The following is a 20,839-nucleotide window of genomic DNA, read 5'->3' as shown; positions in this document are numbered from 1 at the left end:
ACACGTAGTGTTAAAAGAAAAAGAAAAAAAAAGTAAACCAAATCCATCATGCAAATCATCAAGCCCAACATATTGGGTACATCGAGGGGAAAGCGCAGAAAAAAGGGTAAAAACAAAATCGGGAATCAGAAAAAGAGAAAAGAAAAGAATCCAACATCAAACATAAACAACAAAAAAGCTGAGTAAAACAGAAGAAAGTGTGGGATTACTTCCTCCAAAACATGGCCTTCCCAGCCTGTCTCTTCATACTCCACTTCGCCTCCGTGAGCCGATCCCGGAAGGTAGCGCCTCCGCCGTACTGGACAGGCGCCGACCCGGACCCCCCGACAGCACTGGATGTCGCGGTGGAGGAACCGCTGGTGATATTGCCGGCGTCGAACTTGGCTTTGCCTTCTACGATCTTCTGCACGAGCAGGAGAACAGCGTAGGTCGTGGAGCCGATGACGCGGACGAGGGCCAGAATAGCGACAGACCAGAGGATGATAGCGAGGTAGACGTTCGTGCCGCTAGATTCGACGCCGTAGACCTCCGAGACGGACATGGCGAGGATGACGTTTGCGGTCATCCAGATGACGACCATGTAGGTGCGGACGGCGCGGTAGTAGTCTTCCTGGAGCTGGTTTTCGGAGACGGGGGGTTCGGGGACCTCGAGGCGGTCGCGGAGGTTGCGGAGGGCGGCGTCATAGCCGCTGTCGATGTCGAGTTGCTCGGAGGGCATTTCGAGCTCGACGATGGAGCCGTTGATGATGCGGGCTGCGCCGAGGTCGGTGTTGATCACGTTGTCGCCTTTTGTGCCCCATGTGACGTCGTGCGTGTTGCAGAAGGCGTAGACTTGGAGCGTGCAGATGTAGCTGGGGAGGAGGGCGAAATATTGCGCGGATGAGGTGAACATGTGCCACGGGTCGAGGTAGAGGAAGGAGGAGTAGAAGTAGAGGCCGACGGTTGAGAGGAGGGATACGACGATGTTCACGAGGAGGCCGTCGCTGACTGGGAGGTCGACGTCTTTGCCGGCTTTGGACATGAGCTCCAAGACGACGAGGTAGAGGGCGCAGAATGCGGTGTAGACCATGATCACGCTGTAGACGATGATACCTGAGAGGTACAGTTTCTTGGCTCTGCGAGGTGTGAGTATCATTCAGTTGTTTGTTCACAAAAGGTGGACTTACCCTTGTGGTCGATTTCCCATTGATATGATGAATTGGAGACACATGACCAGAATACAGGCGTATCTTAGGGTGATAAAGATGTACTTGCCCACGTTATGACCAAAGGGATCGATCTTCTTATCTGACAGTGACCCAGCAATGAAGAAGAAAGCCAGGTAGAAGTTTGCCTATCCAACGGTTAGCGGGTACTACATCAACATCTTGAGAGAGAATACCCACCAATCCAAAGTAAGTGAAGAGCAGCTGCATAAACTGGTAGACGGATTCAATTTGCAAAAGGATCTTCCGTGCGATAGAATGATCCGTTTGCCACAGTTGCTTCACGTTGACAATGGAGTACACAGCCGCAAAGAAGGCACCGTTCAACCAACGTCGTCGCTGCGAGATGAATTCCGGCACGGTGTCTGCAAGCGTTCGTTAGCATACTCAAGCTTCCACGAGTCGTGGTTGGGGCTTAAGGGGCGTCATACCAGGCACATCAGTCTCGCCGACAGCGCTCTTGACGAACTTCAGAACCCATCTTTCCTCTTTCTTAGCCACCAGCTCCCAGCAGAGAATACGGTCCTCTGCCAGATACATGTTGGCCGTGAACACGTCCGCGTCCTTTCCGTGCAGCGTCTCTCCCTTGAAGTACTGGTTCAAAGGACCATTGCCTTCGGCGTCGTTCTGCAGAGCAAAGAAGCGGTACGCACTGAGCGCACCAGGGAGCACAGTAATATAGCCAAAGACAGACTCGAGAGGCTTGTCCAGGATGTTGGACATTTTGTACTCAAAGTTCTGACTCGCCACCAACGGATTCAACAGTCCCAGCATCCCCTTGCCCTTCCCGGCTTTGATCTCACCGGCCGCTCCGGCGACATTGGAGTCCTGGTCAAAGGCTTTCCACAGGTGGTATAGCGCAGTGGGTTCGGGCTTGGTCCCGACATCCAGCAGAATGCAGATGTTGGGCTGGAGAGCTCGGCCAAAGGCATTGAAGAACCAACGGTGAGAGTTCAGTTTCTTCTGATTGTGCTCTTTCAGGCAGAAGAGTACTTGGCATGGCACGATGCCCTTCTCGGCGCCCTTGAACTTCAGGTCGGAGTCCAGGGATACCTGACTGGTGTACTCGTAAACGTGGGCATTGACCTGCTTCTGGTTGACGATGTTTTTGGCGATCCCTTCCTGGTAGACACCCAAGGCTGCAAGGGCATTCAACGTTCTGGGGTGGATCTTCTTACGACCATCCGCGATGATGCAGACCACGATCTTTTTCCAGCCATCTTTTCCCCACGTGCGGGATTTGGACCGCGAGCAGAAGTGGCTGATGTTGCGCATGATGCCGTGCATGGTTCGCGTGAAACCAATCTCGTCTTCGTTGTACATCGTGACGCAGATGAACAGTTCGGTCTCGCGCGTGGTGGTCCCGATCTGCTGGCGCAGCTTGTATCCTCTCTGGGTGAAGTCGTCCGGGTCGCAGGTCACCGCCGTGTAGCGCATGTGTGTGAACTCACGGTCGTCGCGACGAGGCAGGAAAGAATGCAGAATCGTGGGGATTTTACACTCGAGGATCAGTTCACCGTTGACTAGCTGAACTTCCTTCTTCGACACCAGCGCATCCCGAACACCGCGGCGGCTTTGCTTCTCTGGGGCGGGGCCGTAGTGCATGTTCGGATCGACCATGCTGCTTGATTCATCGTCATCCAGATTGACCTTCTCCATGTCCTTTTCGTCCGTGATCGCGGTCGAGTCGCTCATGAATGACCGTACGCTACCACGTTGATCACGGCGGATTCGCCTTCCTCCACCTCCGAACACATCGTCATCATGTTCCGTCGTATCGCCGATATCGATGCTCGCGTCCTGTCCGCCTGTGGTTGATCCCGGAGCGGCAAACAATGGCGCTGGCGGCAACGGCCTTCTCGGACTGCCCCCGTACCTGGAGCTGGGGGTACCTGGGCGCGGGCTGCCATTGAGGTCGGCGCGTTCGTAGTGTGTGCCCGCGGCCGATGTGGGCCTCGTCCATCCGGAGACACGGGACGGAGACCACGGTCGAGAGGGCGACGCTGGGCGGGAGGAATAGTGGAATCCATCTGCCATGGAGGATGTCGGCGGGGGAATCGTGGGCACATTTCCGAGACTCGAGGCCGGTCGTGAGGGAGTAAAATCCGTAGGTGCGTAAAATCGGGTATGTTCAGTTCTGCGTTCAAGGCCATCTCCGTTAGTCAAAAGTCTCCTGCGAGGCATTTTCCTGACTGTATAGCGACGCAAGTGAGCTACTAGGTGTGGTCACTTGTGTAAACCAGTCCAGGTTGAGAAGAGAACCCTCAAGTAAATGTGTAAATAGATACGGAGACCGCCACGGTCATCCGTTGGGGGGGGCGACGACAGGACAAAACACCAGCGCCAACCAAGACCCAACATTTAAGCCGTCGAGCACGTTGAGCTCATCTCTTCAGTGTCTTGATTGGCTCGGTGTAGGGCAAGACAGCAAGAATGGTGCACGGTGGAGACGCATGCCAGTCGCTCTCATCGGCATGTAGGCACAAAAACAAAAGAAGAGAACAAGACACGGGTTTCAACTTACGCAGCGTCATCTCCAAAAGGATCAGGATCATCATACTGATAAGTCGACCTCGCCCCCACGTCCGCACTATGGTTATCGTCTAGATCGCCGCTCGTTGGCAGCAACCGCATCGTGGCGCCATTGGCACGGGTTGACGTCGGGGATTCATTATCGGAGAGATACGAGGCCGTGTCGCCGGTATATGAGCTGTACGCTGGAGGTTCCTCCTCGTATTTTCGCACCGGGACGCGATTTGGATTCATGGTTGCGGTTGAGACTTTACTCAGTCCATTCCACTACCTATGCTATCCAATGGCCAGTTGCGCGTGTGAAACAGGTGATGAGACGGTCGTGTCTCTGGTGCTGTGTGTTGCCGTTTCGTCCGAAACTACTCCGTCGGCAGGTGATTATCGGGTTCTGGATTAAGATTGACGACAGAATGTGAGCTTCTCAAAGTTTTTTCTGGGAGGTGAAAGAAGAAGAATGTCACTCACTGGTAGATGGGAGAAGTAAACAAAGCCGCCTTGGGAGAGGGGCAGGGCGTCAGTCAGGAATGTTATGCCCAAATGCAAGACAACAACAATAGGCAACAGCCTCGCAAGTCAGTCACTAGTGTGCTTGATCCAGACCAGCTCTTTATAAACCCAGCCGATAAAGATCTATACACAACAGTCGGAAAGACACAGGGAAGGGAAGGTAGGTGGGTAGGTAGGGAGATAGATAAAAGTGCAACAGAAAAGCCCACTCGACGAATGTCTCAGTGGAGATTCTGCCTTCCACCCCGGCGCTTCTAAACGATCAATCGCAACGGATAATAATTACTAAATCTCACGTTGTGGATATCCGGATCTCCTTGGTTGGACCGCAGCCCGCGTGGAGAAGTTCATCGTGACGATGGCGGTCGCCCCGGTAACGCGGGATCGGCTCACACGAGTCAACTCAACCCTTGCGGCGCCAACTCCCTTTCTGCATTTATGTCGCTGATTAGCTCTAGTCGCTCTGTCGTGGGAGGCAAACAATTTCCATCTCTACTAGGGCAATCAACCCAGGGGGTTTACAGTGAGGAACTCTTTGCAAACAATAACAATGATACTAGTCCGATCTCACGATCGAGACGCCCGAACCACGGAAACTGGGCCATGATCTCCGTATGGTATCCACTCCAGGTCACAGACCAGTCCAAGCGTTCAGTGTACCAAAATAAACATAGAAGGGGATAGATAAAAGTACAAGAGAGTAAATCAAACCATAAATGAGATCAAGACAGAAATCAAGGGGTCAAGACATGACCCATTGCTATTGCAGGCTTTATTCCCCGCCAACTCCACACTGATTTTGGTTCCTGAGCAGCTAGGCACCTAGAGCCAGATAGAAAGGGGATTAAGTATCAGAGGATATGTCAGAGATACCTGTAGTTTCAATCTATTAAAATTGTATAACTACTGTCCCCCTATAATGAGATTCATAGGTAATTCATTTTTAATCCACATAAGCAACGTAAACCATAGAGCTAAGGTACAATCTTTGTTCATAATAAATATTTTCCACTCAAGTACAGTAGTACAAGTGTCACATCTGTTCTCTAACTGAGAACTGCCTTCTCCCACATCATAAAATTCACAAGCAAACATAAGAGACAGCGGACTTTGAAACCAGTGGCAGTCCCACGCCCCATAGGAGCTATCTAGGACTAGCTGTGTCAGTACTGCCATCCACTCCCCTTTGGCTAGAGCAATAGAGCATAGACAAGACCACAAACCTTGCTCCTCAAAGCTCGAGAGAACAAGGTGAATGTGCAGTCATCTCCGGGAAATCACTCTGACCCCAGTCCCCCTTTCTACAGACGAGGCATCTAAACCGGGTCATTAAGCAGCGGCTCTCTCTCACGGTCCGCAGACTCAGAGGGCGCAATAATCTGGCGGAAGAAAGCGTCGCGGTTCGAGTACTTCATACCGGAGATATAAAGCGACTCCACCATGAAGATAGCGAAGATGACGAACGCGAAGATCCACTGCAGCGAGATAATCTTGATCGTGATCTGCTCGACAGCGAGGCCTATAACAACGGGTTAGAGGGACTATCCAGACACACGGACTCAACCCCGGAACGAGAACAACTCACCGAGCATCAAGAAACTTAGGCAATAGCCCAGAAGGTCGTCCTTGCCGACAGAAATGTGCGTCGAGCCGACCAAGAAAATCACCCAGATGAAGACGTTAGCGGCGATGCGGGCAGCGAGCCCGTGGCTGTGGACGGCGACCGCGCCGTTCCAGAACAGAGCCACCAGTGTCCAGGCGAAGGGCCCCGCGACGGCGGACAGGTGCACCAGCGGTGGCAGGGTGCGGTGGCGCCAGTAGGTCGCGTGCTGGTTGACGAAGTGCGCCATGAGGATGATCTCGGAGCCCCAGAAGTGGTTGCGGGTCCAGAGCAGGATCCAGGCGAAGACGAAGAGGTTGTTCAGGATGAAATGGGTTCCGACGTTGGCGGTGGCGGACACGATTGCCGCGTCCTTGTGGAAGAGGTGGTAGACATAGCTGAGCTGGGAGAGGAGGAGGAGAATCCTGAGAATTACACAATTAGCTTGAAGTTCGATGGAGGAATGAGGGAGGGTGGTGGCCATACCAGTAGATCTCGGTGATGGTGGTGTTCAGGCTGAACGGAGTGGTGTGCTTGTTCGCCTGTTTCCAGAGCTTATGGCCGTGCTTGACATCGTCTGGGGAGTTGACGGTATAGTAGAGGCCCACGATGAGCACCAGAGCCCACGAGAGGGGAACGAGAACACGATGGCTTGTCAGGGAGATGCGTCCATGCGATTCCCTTTTAGCGAAGGGATTATCTACGAGACACTGTGGTCAGCACCCAGATTCCTCAATATTGATCAGGACGTAGTAGAGACAACCACTTACAGAAGCCCATGGCGAGGAAAAGGCAGTCCACGTATCACCAATTATTTGCAATATGTTAGAAGTAAGATAGAAAAGGAAGATGAATCCACTCAAAGCGACCAGCTGTCCGATAAAAGAGGTGAACCAGGTATCAATATCAATCCACAATCAAACCGATCGATGTCACGGAGGGGTTGAAAGAAGCAAGGATCCGTCAGGTAAGTAGCACTTCAGATAAAAAAGAGAAAAAAGCCCATCTGCACCCCGCATCATCGTTTGATCTCCTGACATTGGCAAATTCATCCTCACTGGCCAGACCGCAAGACTTGAATGGGTGCAAGGACCCCAAGTGGGGCACTGGTGGGACGGTCGTTACCTCTTTCTGTCCCAATGAATCAAGCTGCCTGGTGTCTATGGGGCTGACTTTCTTGATTTTCGGGCCCTGATAGTCACCATAGTGATAAGAGCTCTTGGGACGATTTCATCATGTACCTTTGAGAAGTGGGGACGCTGGGATCATGACGTCATGGAAGCATGGCTGGGTCCTAGGTCAAGAACAAGTTGGCGGGCGATTTGCAGGAATTTCTCTACATCCAGCGTGCTACAGGAGCCAACTACTGATGGGGTTGAACTGGAGCCCATGGAGGAGCTGGGTGTACTGTTGGATATGCGAGACTGACCAACTTCCCCATGTCGTCGATCTGCGCACGGCCCTGCTCACCACTACTCTACTAACGGCGTACAGCAGATCCGCTGGACAGCGATATGCGTGATGATTCCATATGTTTCGCTTAATACCTGGTTTCCTTTGTTTTGTTTCCCTGCGAGCCAGCACAGTGTGGTCTTGTCCTCCTTCAACGTGTCACTTCGTCTCCTCCGGGACTTAAGTAATACGTTTCACTGCCTCGACCAGACGACCGTGGATAGAAGCGGGCGCAACAATCATACCGTAGCATCCCTCCAAGGATCTTCCCAGCCCACAGTCAACCGGGTTCCCGGCAAGATCGCTCACGACGCACCCTAATTCCTGGGCGATCAGCATCCCGCCCGAATGGTCCCAGATCTTCGATCGGTAGGTGGGCTTGCGCGGCAACTTCACCAAACAGTTGCAGCCCGTCACGGCGATCGCAATGTACCGCAGCTGTGTAGCCCAGAGATCCGTTGTAGGGGGCCAGGGTGCGCCGATGAGAGACGCAAAACGGCTATGCTTGTCGAAGTCGGTCGACTCGGCTGCCATGCAATCCACCATCACGATATCCTGGGGTTCGGTAATCTGCCGCTTGGGCTCGATGCGTGTAGACGGAAGTAGGCTCGTCCTGCCCATCTTACGGAGGAACGCGCCTTTTCCGGCGACCGCATACACCTGGTAGCCGTAGCCCTCTCGATCCACAACGTCCTCCTGTATCCGACCCGCGTCGATGTTCAGGTTCGGGCATCCCGTGACGCCCAGCCGTTGGCACCCGTTTTCCACCAAAGAAAGGCACACAGCATACTGCTGGCCTTGTATGAAGGTCGCCGTGCCGTCCACGGGATCCAAAACCCAGGTGCGACCCTGACGGGCACAGCTGCCCTGGGCGCCCAGGTCAATCAGCTGAAGCATCTCATCCTTGGTGGCCGGGGTATATAACAGCGCTTCACTCTCCGGGTCGTCGAGATGGACCGAGGAGACCAGCTGCCAGGTCCTCTCGAGGAGGTTCTGATTGTTCCGGAGGGCCGTCGCATCCTCCTCGCCCACAAAGGTGTCTTGGGGGAAATTCCGATGCACGGCGGCGATGATCAGTGCCTGGGCGGCAAAATCGGCGATGGTGACCGGGCTCGAGTCGCTTTTGTCGAGGCTGCCCTTGTCTACCGCCCGGAGCACTTCCTTGGTCAGAAGCGTAGCTCTCTGGACAGCTAGACAGGCGATCTGGAGTTCTTTCCCGTAGGGTTTGGTCAACTCCATGATGACGTAGGATGGTCCGGATTTGGAATATCGGTTCGGTGCTGCCCACGGTCGGCGCTTCGGATCTTAGATGAACAGATTGATGATCGCTGGAATATTGAGAATTCGCCGGAAGATATAATCTTCGCACAAATGCAATGCAGGATGGGTGGGTTGTATGGTAACCGATAGTTTTCAACAAAGGGACTCGCCCTGGGCCTAACACCGACTGATCATCCGTAGAATTGTAGGATTGCAATTGAAAGGCTTAGAGGGAGCTCCAATCTCCAGCTTCTAGGTCTGTTGTGGAAGAATGAGGGTCAAAAGCATGCGATCCGGACGGATTGAAGGTACACAATGAGTGAGTCAGACAGTGGGGCTCGTCGTAAAAATAGAGGAAAGAAGCTAACTGCCTAAAAAATAGCTTAGTAGCTGCCTCTCCAAGACAAGATCTGGTTCCGACAAGATCTGGCAGATAATCAATTGGAAAAAACTCGAGTCTGCTTGAAGGATCAAATCATCGATTGGCGGAGGGGGGGAAGAGCAGCAGCTGACGGGCGGGGGTCCACTTGGGTTCCATTTCCGGTTTAACCCTCGCGTAATAATTTGTTGCCAGTACAGACTAAAGGCTACAGGGAGTCACTCAGCGATAAGATGGTCAAGGCCTCTAGCGCAAAATTATGGGATTGTTCGTAATACGTAGTCGATACCATGTCTACATAGATTCTATGTATGGGGGAATCTGCAAGGCCTATAACTCCAATGGCCGACATAAATCAAGGTATAGATAGCCCTGCCTCAGAAAGGCGCATAGGCGAGCTCATAGGCAAAGCCAAGTGAGAGCTTCGCATGCTGCAGCATGTGATCAAAGCTCAAATGGCTGATCTGGTCGTCGGTCGTGTGGATCTTCTTGTTGCTGTTTTCCATCTCCGATTCCGTGGCCATGGCCGCTGGATAGCCGTATTTACTAGCTGAGGTGTGGTCCGAGCAGGCGTAGCCACACTTCGTCTCTATAAAGCCAATATCGCAGTACTGCCCAAGAGAGTTAGGTACACGTCAAACCGGAGAGCAAGGCATCAGTAACTTACCTCGGCGATGACATTCTTCATGAATGTGGTCAGTCCCTGGTCAACATAGTCGACCATGACCCCGATGGCTTCTTCCCGACCAGCGCTCAGAGCCCCTTTGGTGTAGCCCGTCATGTCTTGCTGAAGCATGGCCTTGACATCCCGCTTGTAGTCTTTATATTTGGAGAAGATCTGCTGCGAGCCCAGCATGCCGCCCTCCTCGGCTGAGTACCAGTGAAACTCGACCGTGTTGAGTGCGTTCCCTTGGACCATGTCATCTGACTGCAGCAGAGTACGCATGGACTCCAGGATAGTGACAGTTCCACTGCCATCGTCATCAGCACCTGGCGCAGCCAGGAGGGAGGGGAGGAACAGGTTGATGCTGTCCTGATGGGCGCCCAGCACGACAGTCCTGTTGGTCTGGCCGGGGATGCGAGCAATGATACTGAACTGGCCCCATGAATGAGCGAATTTGTTGACGGTAGCCCCGTGGTCGATGGCGCCCGACTCCGCAAGAACCTGCTGGATTTGGTCGAAGAGCCACTGCGCTGACTCCACACCCGTTTGGGACTTGTAGTATCGAGTGTAGAACGAAGTAAACTTTTCCAGGTTGTTCTTCATGTTGTCCTTGGACAGGCGCTGCGAAAGCGCGGAGACTTGCTCGGAATGTTCCATCTTTGGTGGGTAGGAAACGGTAGGAGCAGCATCTAGACTAGAATAGACACCGGTATTCCGCTCCGCAGTGATATCAATGAAGTTGACGCTGTCCTAATAGATCAAACGAAACGGTCAGCGAGCCATAAGCGTAAGGCTACACGGTCTTGGGGGAAATGGTAGACTCACCAACTTAAGCGCCCATTTTTCCTCTTCCGTCACCCATCGTGTCCGATAAGGGGCCAGCTCAATTAGATATTTCTCTTCCGCATGATGAATTTGCGGATTCGTCAATACTTGCTGCTGCGGGATCACAGAGGCCAAGGCAGATGAAGCGACTGCGCTCAGCGCAAACGCTACCCGACCCTTCATGACGTAGAATGAGAAGGGTAGTTCAGGAGTAGTATATAAGCATCCACGGGTCTCAACAAACAAGGACGCGAGTCAGATGCTGTAGGTGTCTTGTTGCAGTAGCCCCTAACAGATTAAATAACGAAGCCTTGAAGATGAGTTGGCACGGGGAATGATAATAAGCAGTAACTAGCTAGTTACTCCGCATTTGAGACGGTCAGCAGATGGGGGCGCTAATGACTAACAAGTTAGTCAAGTAAGGCCCGGTCTGGGGTAACCGCGGTCCAAAGCGGCGGAGTCTTTAGGTTCGCAGTGTCAATCCTGGATAAAATCTTGTGATTAAAACCAGGGGAGAATGGTGAGTGCACGGGGTACTAGGTAATTATAATGATTTGTACCAGCGAGCACCGATGCGTGGGTAGTAACATTGCAGAAGGCACATGTGAGGACGGCCCTTTTATTGCGTCACAGAGCGGGTTGAGGACCGGACGGGTCACTATCCCTCCCAGTTGGGTCGTACCTGGGTAATAATTGCTAGCCGCTTGCATGGACCTAGACTTATCTAGTGCTACATCAAGTATTCAGTACCCCGATCGTAAAGATTGAGTTCCATCCGACCGTTCAGGAATCCAGTGGACTTGCTCCTGTTGGCAGCCTCAGGCCTGCCAACCTGTATCCAATATCCTTCCCCTCTTCTTCTGACTACAATTGAAATCACAGCATTGCTGGACCAACGCCATGTATCATGGAAGACCCACCAAGTATGACCCAGAAAGACTCATTACCAGCTTCATAACACGAAGAACAAGATATTGAGTCAACGGATTAGGGCTAGGGCTGCAGGGAGAACCAATAAGCAACCCGTGACTGATCTCATGCTCGGATTTGGTGAGTCAGTCTTAAACGCTAGTCCCGATCGGGCTACTCCGTCGCCGCGCCCGCGCCCCCCGTCGGACGCGACCGGTATCTCTTATCTGGCACTCCCCATCCATCCCTCTCCCTGCTCAGAGTCTCTTCCATCTCCGATCTATTGGTCTATATAGACGTCTGGGATTCAAGCAGACACCCGCCGCGACTGCAATTCCTTAGGTTTTGATATCATTCAACCCCGTCGAGCGAAGTATTGCCTAGTAGCAACTCGTCTCGCCCGCAATGGCCATCCACCCGACTTTGCGCTCCGAAGAACCCTCCAATGGAGGTCTATCGCCCCATCAAACCCGTGCGATTTCCGCATGGTCGGAACAGGCTGCGGTGTCTCTGGAGAATCTGACCTTGTCTGAACCCCGTCTGGTGGACGACCCGGCATCGCAGGCGACACCCACCCGCTCGGCTTTGCGCGGAGCCACGGTGTCGCTGTCGATCCCTTTGGATGACCCAGTCCCCCACACCGAAGACCGCTCTGCCCCTGCGACTAAGCTCCCGACAGTCAGTTTTCGGCGCCGTGAGCCACTTCGCCGCGACAATCTGAAACGGCGAGAGGCGTTGCTGAAGGGGAAAGACGGAAGCCGTCGCAGACAGCGTTGGGAGAATGGTACGTTCCGATAGACCCGGAGTTGCCGTCTTTCCTTGCTCGTGCTACTGGTTTGGTTCTCGGGCAATGCTGGGACGGCTGCTGACTGTCTCTTCACAGATCGACTTCTGCATAACCCGTGGGCAGAGCCGCCATCCCCCAATGACTGGACTGTCCAGCCGACCTACACTCGTCATGACCCGATGCCCTACTATCTCGCTCCTCTTTGGGATGTTCATTATGCGCATGTGGATCATCACACAGCAGGCGACACAAACGATGGGAAACACCACATCCCGAGGGAACTGCGTCTGAGACTGAAGCGTGCCCGTGCGGCGCGTGGGATGCTCCAGGACCTCGAGGAGGATATCCGACAGTTCATCCAGAAGTGGAGCGAGAAGCAAGCCCTCCTCCAAAGCGAGGGCCTAGCAGACGCACCGCAGTGGTCAGACGAGGAGTCGGAAGACGAGGTTGTCTTCGTGGGCAGGAACGGACAGATGCACGATTCGCCTGCGCGCAAGGACAAACTCCATCAGATCCGCGAGGCCATGAGCTCCCACAACGAGCGCGACGGGGAAAAGATGGTGCTCGAAAGCGACCTAGACGATCGCGCCGCGGGATTCGGGTAAGTTGAACCCTTAGTTTTATCAGACCTCCGGATTGTTACTGACAAATGTTCGCCCCCCAGTCGCTGGCTTGTGCACTCCATCGCATCCTACTACGGGTTGCACACATGGTCAGTCACGGTGGGCAAACCCGCGCGCCGCGAAGCGTACGTGGGATTCTACCCGCCTGCTCCGGGAAGCCGGCCGGGACTCGTTGCACCGCCGGGACACTCGACGAGCTGCCGCCAGGAGGCCGTGATCCAACCGGGTGGGGAGCTTCCGCGGCCTCTGTGGGCACAAGTGTAAACATAGTCTTGATTTGCGTACATAACCTCGACTCATATATCCTCCAGGCTGTATGTCTGATAGATCGGGCCTTGTAAGACATGGGTACTTGTATCGTAAGATAGCCGTTGCAGTATCCCATATGGGTGAAATCCGTGCCGCGCTCCCGGGACCTGACTGACCTGGCATTGTTCTCATTTCCCCCTCATACCAATCTATCAATCCTATAAAGGGGGTAGGTGATGATAACGGATGAGTTTCGGGACTGCCCCCGGAACCAGCCAAGCCCCCTAATAAGAGCGAAGGAAGCGACGAATCCCATCAATGGTGCCCGTCCCAGCCGAGCTTGAAACCTCCATCCAATAGCACTATCTAGCCAACCGTTCTACACGTTCATGACGGCATCGTCCCCTTCATCTCAGAGCAGCCCACCTAGTTTCCGATCATAGACCACACGAATAAGCCGTGCAACACGCATACCCAGTCCCACGACCCCGCCATCAAAGTTGAAAAAGCCCAATGAGTCCTGCGGAACAGGATCAGAACAGGAACGAAGGATCAGACTGGAAGGTGAGGGGTATATGCGTATACTAACACTCCTTCCTTGGGGGCCAAACCAAATGCCACCGGAGATTCCTACGCCGGTGGTAAGGGGCGGGTGACATCCTCTAATACTATGATACTTGTAAAAAAGGGACCAGGAATGCGTGGCTAGACTTGATGTGGTGATCGTGGATAGAGAACCTTGGTGTACTGGGGCGCTAATACTGGAAGGATCTACCGCTTGGGCTAATTGGGTGGGTGGTCTCAGCTGTTCATGGGTTTGAATATTGCAGAGAAACATAGGTACTAAGAGTGGGCGTCATATCATATTTGAGAGAAGGGTGAACTAAATCAATCCACCCAATGGTAGGTACATGCCCTCATCCCCCTTCTTCCCTCCCAGATGCCAAACCAACCCAATCCAATCCAAACATTTCAAAATAATTTCCTTCATACCTAACCATCTAACGTATTAGCCTCCCCGACCCTTGTACAAAACATCACACTAGGTACCGGTGTAACAGTGAAGAAATCAAACCCAGAACATACCTCTGAATATAACGCGTAGCCACCATCTCCCGCAACCAATTCCAGTACAGCAAGGGATGGTGTTTCCGGAGACAAGCCAGCTGACATGGCAGTCAAGACCAGACACCGGTTTCAGCCATCTTGACCACTTAGTTGCCTCCAGCGCCGGGGCAGTGGTCGTCGGCGCAGGTTCCCATGAGGCAGCAGTCGCCGATGTCACGCTCGTTCAGCTCGACGGTGGGAACCGCGGCGGCGAGGAGGGCGAAGAGGGAGACGAAGGCGAGGAGACGCATGTTGATGATTATTGGTGATTGAGTTTAAGTTGAAGAAGGGGTTTTCGAGAGTAGATGGAGGAGTAGAGAGTAGTGATGCTGATGGATGAGGAGTGTGATTATCTGGGGGGATTTACCTCAATTTATAGCTCTGGGTCTGGATAGTCTCTGGCATCTACCATGGCAGAGTCGGAAATATCTCCGACGTGCATGATAGATACCTCCCTCTTTTGACCATACCCTTCTTTGACCATTGGGCAATTTGCCAGTTCACGTAGGGTTGACTCTTATCGCCAGGGAACCTTGTTACCCAGCAGGATCATCCACCAACCGGTCCGGTCTCTGACCGGCTTAGTGGGGCTGATTTCCCCAGAAAACAGACCTCGTGATGCCCATGTGGGGCCTCGTGGCACTGATATGGGACTTTTGAAAGGCTTTCGGGGTTATCTGTGTATAGATAGGCATGATATACCCCATGGATGTGTTATTGGTGTCGCTGTATGCTGGAGAACCGCCCGACTCCAACCGGTGAAGGATTCGGGGGGCGCTATTCAGGTGTCGGTTCCGCGACAATTTGATTGCCTGCAAATTAGAAGATTAGCTAGAGGTCGAGTATCATAGAGCATGTGTTATTAATCGCAGCCGAGATAGCAACCGGGGCTATTCCGCTGTTACATTCTCTGATACAGCCAGCGTGAAGATATTCAAAGTCATAGGCTAACATGGTCCGCAGAATAATAACGCACTTGCCTGTAAGCATGATTCTGTATTCAATGTTTAAGTTAATTGACACTTGGTCACATAGACTCAACTATGTCTATCAATGTGGACATCATGTTATGAAAAGAAAGTAAGAAGTAGCGTACTTATTCACACCCCATCAGCTCCGTGGGTGCGTCCGTCTCTGTATTTTGTTGTATTTCAGGGTGGAAATATCTGGTAAATGCAATTAGTTAGCATTTCAGCTGGTTCACAGGCTTTTCCAGCACAGCCTTTGCCTTGGTTTTTCATACAGTTGCAACTATTCGCAACTTTTATATGGCTTTGAGAACCATGAATATGTGACTGATCTTATCGGTTTCCCCACATTTAGTCAAAGATGAAGTAACAGCGGATATGCTATTAGCGCTTATAGTTGAAAATAAAGTGTCTTCATTCTTTGAATTTAGGTTGGCTCCGGGCAAGGCTCTCCGAGGTAGATATTCTGGTCCATGTCGGAAGATGCCGAGGGTAAGGAAGAGACAGGCTAGTTCATACTACGGCTTTAGAAAATAAATTTTATAATTACAGAATATTGCAAGTATCTGAATATAAGCATGGAGTTTCTATTCTTTTATCTCTCTGTCACCTGATATTCTTGGCTGATCAAGGGCCCAGACATCTATGCTTTCCAATAAGAAAGTCACCGACAAATAGCCCATGTTACTTTTCGTAGGGGTTATTAGTAGTGTATTGATGGCATGAACTGAGCTCCTATGCTGCTATCCATCATACAGACTAGTTTGTACTAACCTTAATGGGATCAGTTAGTTTCCATATACCTCTCACATAATCACTGCTCCATTAGTACCGCTTGCCTGTTGGACCTTTAATTAGGTCATTAGACCGGGTGTCTCCGTGCACCCCTTCCATATGAAAAGAATCTAGGATAAGTATCACCCTTGGACCGGTGGATTATAGTCTCTCTCATATGTGAATAATTATGCTAGCGAGAGAGGGAGAGGGGAGAGAGAGAGAGAGAGAGAGGCCTTATAATCGATTTCATTTGTTTCCAGGATCTTTCCGAGTCACTGACAGCCGAAGGGTCTGAATCGAGCCAGTCAGCTGGAATCAGTAATGTGATCATGGGGCTATATTTGTCTCAAGTACATGATATAGAAGTGAGAGAGTAGTAATACTAGCCAGACTATCCATATCTTCTCTGTTACGGAAACCCAACGAGGTTAATACCCCACGAAGGCGGCACAGCCAGGCAGAAGCCCGACGCCAATTGATTAATATAAGGATTAGAACCCTTGCATAAAGAATAACTATAAGTCACATGATATAATCACCTACTCCTAACATGAGATAAAGAAGTAGCTACATGATATGATTATCTACTCTATGCCTATCCCCAGGGAGTAGCTAGAGGAGTAGGTACCAAGAGAAACATATAATTAAAGTAATCCTGAAAGTAATCACAAAGAAGTTATTACAGGAATAACTAAGAAAGAATATATAAGGATACTTATTTACCTATATTTATAGTTTAATTAGTCATGTTTAATAATATTATTATTACTAAGTTACTATTCAGTCTAGTTTCTACTTATTTATACTTAACTTAAGTAATCAGGTTTTTATATCTGACACACCTTACTTCTCTTATTACTTATTAGTTACCTTTAGACTATCAGGTCACCTTATTAATTAATATAGTGTTACGGAAACCTAACATGGTTGATACCCCACAAAGGTGGCACAGCCAGGCAAAAGCCCGATGCTAATTAATAGATTATGGGATCAGGATCCCTGTATCACAAGAAGCTATGTCATGTGATCACCTACTCCTGATATACCCCAAGGAGTAGCTACAGAGTAGCTATATAGAGGAACATGCTATTAGCTCTTACTCTAGATATACTTCCAGGAGTAGGTAAGAAGTATATAAAATAAAGAATATATAAGGACACTTATTCACCTGTATTTATAGTTTAATTAGTTATATTTAATAATAATCTTAAGTCTGAGTACACATTCAAGTCTAGTTTCTACTTATTTATACTTAATTTAAGTAATTAGGTTTTTATACCTGACATATCTTACTTCTCTTATTACTTATTAATTATCTTTAGACTATTAGGTTACTTATTAATTAATATAATTAGTATAGCTATTATATAAGGCCTCAGGTTAATACAGAATCTATTATTAATAGCTAATAGGAAGATTACAGGGTGCTCTTTATTCTGAATAATCTAAGTCACTAATACTAGTACAGCAGAAGTGAGAAGGGATCCTAGGGTCTTGATATATTAAATACTAGTTAATATAAGTAAAGTCTTAGATTAACTTAAAATAATTTAAAATATTATCATATTAAATAATAATAAAATAGCTATACTAATCTCTAGAACTAGTAATAAAAATAGTTAGGGAAATACTAGCACAGGACTAATTCTAATAAATATTATTAGTATAATTAAGTAACTACAGGTGCATATTATAATCTTAAAGAAGTAACTTATAATCTATATTATTAAGATTAAATTATTAAAGGTATTTAATAATACTTATTCTAAGCTTTATATATTCTTAATATAAATAAATATATATATAAAGATAAATAAAGAGAGACTTATTATTAAATCTAATAAAATTATATTTATTACTATATATCTAAAGAACTTAATATTTAATTAGTTTAAATCTTATATCAGAGACTTCTAGAATAATACTAAAAATAATTAAGATAATAAAATAAAAAAAGTATTCAAGAATTATAATAATTTTAAAAAGTAATTTTATATAATATTTAGAGATATTAATTTAGTTTAAAATACTAAATAAAAGTTATAATAACTATAATAATTTAAGTTAGTTAACTAGTATACTTTAGAATTTTAGTAGATTATATCTTAATTAAATTAAAATAATAATATTTATATTATATAATTTAAGAAAGGGCTTAAACCAGAGATTTAAGAGAAATTAATTTAAATAAAATAGCCAGAAACTCTTAGCAAGATAATTAAATAAGTAATTAAGATTAATAATAAGTTATTTAACTTTAATATTAAATATAAGAATTAATCAGGTAACAGGTACCAAGATAACTAGAGAATAAGCTAGTATAATACTAATAATAAATAATAAGTATAGCTAAAAAGCTAAGGATATAATAATTCTTATAAGCTATAATTAATAAAGCTAGACATAGCTTAATATTAAGAAATCTCTAAGAAAGAAAGAGAAAGATACTAAAATAATAAAATATATTATAATTATAATAAATAAGACTATATAATAAGGGAATACTAATCAGGCTAATAATAGAAAAATAATAATAAGAAATTATAAAAGTAATTAAAAGTTATTTATAAAAAAACTAGAGATACTTAGAAAAGTAATAAGAGTAAGAGATTTAAGACAGACCTACTAGTTAAGAAATTATATATAATTTATAATATTAATTAGTTAAATAAACTTACAGATCTAAGTGATTATTAATAAAATAATAATAATAATTATAATATAAAGAATTAGAGCTATCTTAATAAAGAGAAAGAAATAATAAAGTTTAATAATAAAAGTAATAAATTCTATATAAGAATAAATAAGTCTGATAAAGCTATTAGTATAAATAAGCTAGTTAAAAAAAATAAATTTCCTAATATAATCTAGAATAATATTAATCTACTTAATAAAGAATTTAGTACTTAAGTAAGAGGCCTAAGACTAAGCTTAAAAATTAATATATCTTAAAATTCTTTAGAACTAGAGAAAACTATAAAAGAATATTATAAAGAAGTTAATATATAAGATATTATATAAGTATTAGTCAAGCTAAGAAAGTAATTAATTATAACTAATAAAATTAAAGAATTTAATAAAGCTATTAAGGTAAATATTTATAATAAGATTAGGAATTATACTTACTAAAATCTAGAATACTAGGAAAAAACTAATAAATTATAAGAGATATACTAATAGAAGTATATATAATATTTAGGAATATAGTACATGTAGTATTAAAAGAATAATATCTAGTATTATAATAAACTTATAAAACTCAAGCATAAATAATATTCTAATTTATATAGATATTATAACTATAAATAATACTTATATACCTATTTTAGGACGCACTTATAGTACAAGAAATTACTATAGATAATATGTTATAATAAATATTACTAATTATATAATATAGAAAAAGCAGTATTAGAATACTTACTAAAGATATTAAAAAGTATAAATAAATAAAAAATAATATACTTATATTAAGACTTATAGTATTCTTATAGGAGTTACCTGTATTACTTATATTATAAATATATAATATAAATATAATATTATAATAACAAGTACAGGGTATATTATGATAATAAGTTTATTAATACTTATTTATTATAATTCTTATTATATAAGTGAGTACTAAATTAGTAAAACAAGAAATAGATTATAATAATAGGATAAGAAATCTATATTAAGTTTATTATATAAATACATAGACAAGTAGCTAAAATAATACTTAATTCTAGAGTAATAGATAACTTTATAAACTTCTAATTCTAATAGAAATTAGGTATTAAAAATATTAGAAAAACTAACTTAGAATTTATTATAAGACTAAATAATAAAAACTTAAGAAATTATCTTATAATTAAATCAGGACTAATTCCTATGATTATATTTAATTATTTTAAATAAATAAACTTTAATATAATATAATTAGAATAATATAATATAATATTAGGAATCCTATGGCTCAGGGATTATAATCTAAAAATTAATTAAAAAATAAGTAGTCTTTAGTTTATAAATTATAATTACTTAAAACAAGAATAAATAACAGGAGTATCTAAGTTCTAATAATATATTTAAAAATAAGAAGCCTGAGTATTAGCTAAGAGATTTAGAGATAAATCTAATAATAATTATATAATATAAGTATTAGTAGTAATAAAGCTAAGTTACTAAGATTAATTAATAATATTATTAGGGTAGGTACTGGATATAATAATAAATTATTATAAAATTATAATACTAGAAGAAGTTACTAAGAGATCTATAGATAAAAGACTTAATACTAGTAATAATAAGATATAAGTATTAGTAATAACAGGATAAATTATTATACTATAAGACTATAAAAAATTTAGGGAACTATTTAAGTAACCTAAAAATCCTAAATTATTAGAATATAAGATACATAATTATATTATTTTAATTAAAGATAAAAAATAGGTAATATACAGAAAAATCTATTTAATATTAGAAAAAGAATCATAAATGCTATAAGTATATATTAAGAAATAACTAGTAAAAGAAATAATTTAACTATTAAAATCACTAGTAGAATATAGTATCTTATTTATATTAAAAAAAAATAAAAGTCTATAACTATGTGTAGATTACAGACTACTTAATCAAGTTATAATTAAAAATAGATATATATTATTATTAATTATAGAAATATAAGACAAGCTTAAGAGAGCTAAGATCTTTATAAAACTTAATATTACTAATATATATAATAGGCTATATATTACTAAAGAAGATAAATAAAAAATAATATTTAGATTAAAATATAGCTACTATAAATATTTAGTCATACTATTTAGTCTTACTAATATACTAATATTATTTTAGAGATTTATTAATAAAGTACTAGAAAAATTACTAGATATATTTATTATTATATATCTTAATAATATTCTTATTTTTTTAAAGAATCTTAAAGAACACAAGATATATATTAAATAAGTATTATAAAAGCTATAAATTACCAAGCTATAATATAAA

The 20,839-nt window shown here is 45.1% G+C and overlaps 4 protein-coding genes across 4 annotated transcripts; 1 reads left to right on the top strand and 3 right to left on the bottom strand.

Annotated features, from left to right (window-relative positions):
- Positions 1–12: 12 nt before the first annotated feature.
- On the bottom strand, positions 13–4,453 carry chsB (chitin synthase class II). Its single transcript, XM_024834956.1, has 6 exons — positions 4,203–4,453; positions 3,730–4,125; positions 1,637–3,342; positions 1,386–1,570; positions 1,167–1,333; positions 13–1,115 (listed from the first exon to the last, which is right to left on the bottom strand). The coding sequence occupies exons 2-6, from the start codon at positions 3,969–3,971 to the stop codon at positions 206–208; spliced, it is 3,210 nt and encodes a 1,069-aa protein (XP_024694205.1). The 5' UTR covers positions 3,972–4,125; positions 4,203–4,453; the 3' UTR covers positions 13–205.
- A 708-nt stretch (positions 4,454–5,161) lies between these two features.
- P168DRAFT_289067 (DUF1774 domain-containing protein) lies at positions 5,162–7,021 on the bottom strand. The gene is made up of 4 exons (XM_024836918.1): positions 6,615–7,021; positions 6,331–6,544; positions 5,830–6,269; positions 5,162–5,763 (listed from the first exon to the last, which is right to left on the bottom strand). The coding sequence occupies exons 1-4, from the start codon at positions 6,622–6,624 to the stop codon at positions 5,561–5,563; spliced, it is 867 nt and encodes a 288-aa protein (XP_024694204.1). The 5' UTR covers positions 6,625–7,021; the 3' UTR covers positions 5,162–5,560.
- A 100-nt stretch (positions 7,022–7,121) lies between these two features.
- On the bottom strand, positions 7,122–11,041 carry P168DRAFT_309886 (carbohydrate phosphatase). Its single transcript, XM_024839343.1, has 4 exons — positions 10,425–11,041; positions 9,603–10,349; positions 9,483–9,546; positions 7,122–8,576 (listed from the first exon to the last, which is right to left on the bottom strand). Exons 1-4 carry the CDS (start codon positions 10,605–10,607, stop codon positions 7,477–7,479), a joined length of 2,094 nt encoding a protein of 697 aa, XP_024694203.1. The 5' UTR covers positions 10,608–11,041; the 3' UTR covers positions 7,122–7,476.
- Positions 11,042–11,591: 550 nt separating this feature from the next.
- P168DRAFT_289064 (uncharacterized protein) lies at positions 11,592–13,152 on the top strand. Its single transcript, XM_024836917.1, has 3 exons — positions 11,592–12,117; positions 12,217–12,721; positions 12,785–13,152. The coding sequence occupies exons 1-3, from the start codon at positions 11,739–11,741 to the stop codon at positions 13,005–13,007; spliced, it is 1,107 nt and encodes a 368-aa protein (XP_024694202.1). The 5' UTR covers positions 11,592–11,738; the 3' UTR covers positions 13,008–13,152.
- The last annotated feature ends 7,687 nt before the right edge of the window (positions 13,153–20,839 follow it).

The sequence above is a fragment of the Aspergillus campestris genome (genome assembly GCF_002847485.1).
Source record: "Aspergillus campestris IBT 28561 chromosome Unknown P168scaffold_4, whole genome shotgun sequence".
Classification (NCBI taxonomy): domain Eukaryota; kingdom Fungi; phylum Ascomycota; class Eurotiomycetes; order Eurotiales; family Aspergillaceae; genus Aspergillus; species Aspergillus campestris.
The sequence above is the reverse complement of the archived record's forward strand: the minus strand, read 5'-3'. Positions and strand labels throughout refer to the sequence as shown.

Bases quoted from the DNA above. Each gene is read 5' to 3' on its own strand.
- chsB (XM_024834956.1), bottom strand. From the start codon at position 3,971: ATGAATCCAAATCGCGTCCCGGTGCGAAAATACGAGGAGGAACCTCCA. The intron at 1,334-1,385 runs GTGGGTATTCTC...ACCGTTGGATAG, and splicing joins TCTTCACTTACTTTGGATTG to GCAAACTTCTACCTGGCTTT. The intron at 1,116-1,166 runs GTAAGTCCACCT...CACACCTCGCAG, and splicing joins ATGGGAAATCGACCACAAGG to AGCCAAGAAACTGTACCTCT.
- P168DRAFT_289067 (XM_024836918.1), bottom strand. The intron at 6,270-6,330 runs GTATGGCCACCA...TGTAATTCTCAG, and splicing joins ACCATCACCGAGATCTACTG to GATTCTCCTCCTCCTCTCCC. The intron at 5,764-5,829 runs GTGAGTTGTTCT...CCGTTGTTATAG, and splicing joins CCTAAGTTTCTTGATGCTCG to GCCTCGCTGTCGAGCAGATC.
- P168DRAFT_309886 (XM_024839343.1), bottom strand. From the start codon at position 10,607: ATGAAGGGTCGGGTAGCGTTTGCGCTGAGCGCAGTCGCTTCATCTGCC. The intron at 10,350-10,424 runs GTGAGTCTACCA...TTGATCTATTAG, and splicing joins AAAAATGGGCGCTTAAGTTG to GACAGCGTCAACTTCATTGA. The intron at 9,547-9,602 runs GTAAGTTACTGA...TCTCTTGGGCAG, and splicing joins TGAAGAATGTCATCGCCGAG to TACTGCGATATTGGCTTTAT.
- P168DRAFT_289064 (XM_024836917.1), top strand. From the start codon at position 11,739: ATGGCCATCCACCCGACTTTGCGCTCCGAAGAACCCTCCAATGGAGGT. The intron at 12,118-12,216 runs GTACGTTCCGAT...GTCTCTTCACAG, and splicing joins CAGACAGCGTTGGGAGAATG to ATCGACTTCTGCATAACCCG. The intron at 12,722-12,784 runs GTAAGTTGAACC...TTCGCCCCCCAG, and splicing joins GATCGCGCCGCGGGATTCGG to TCGCTGGCTTGTGCACTCCA.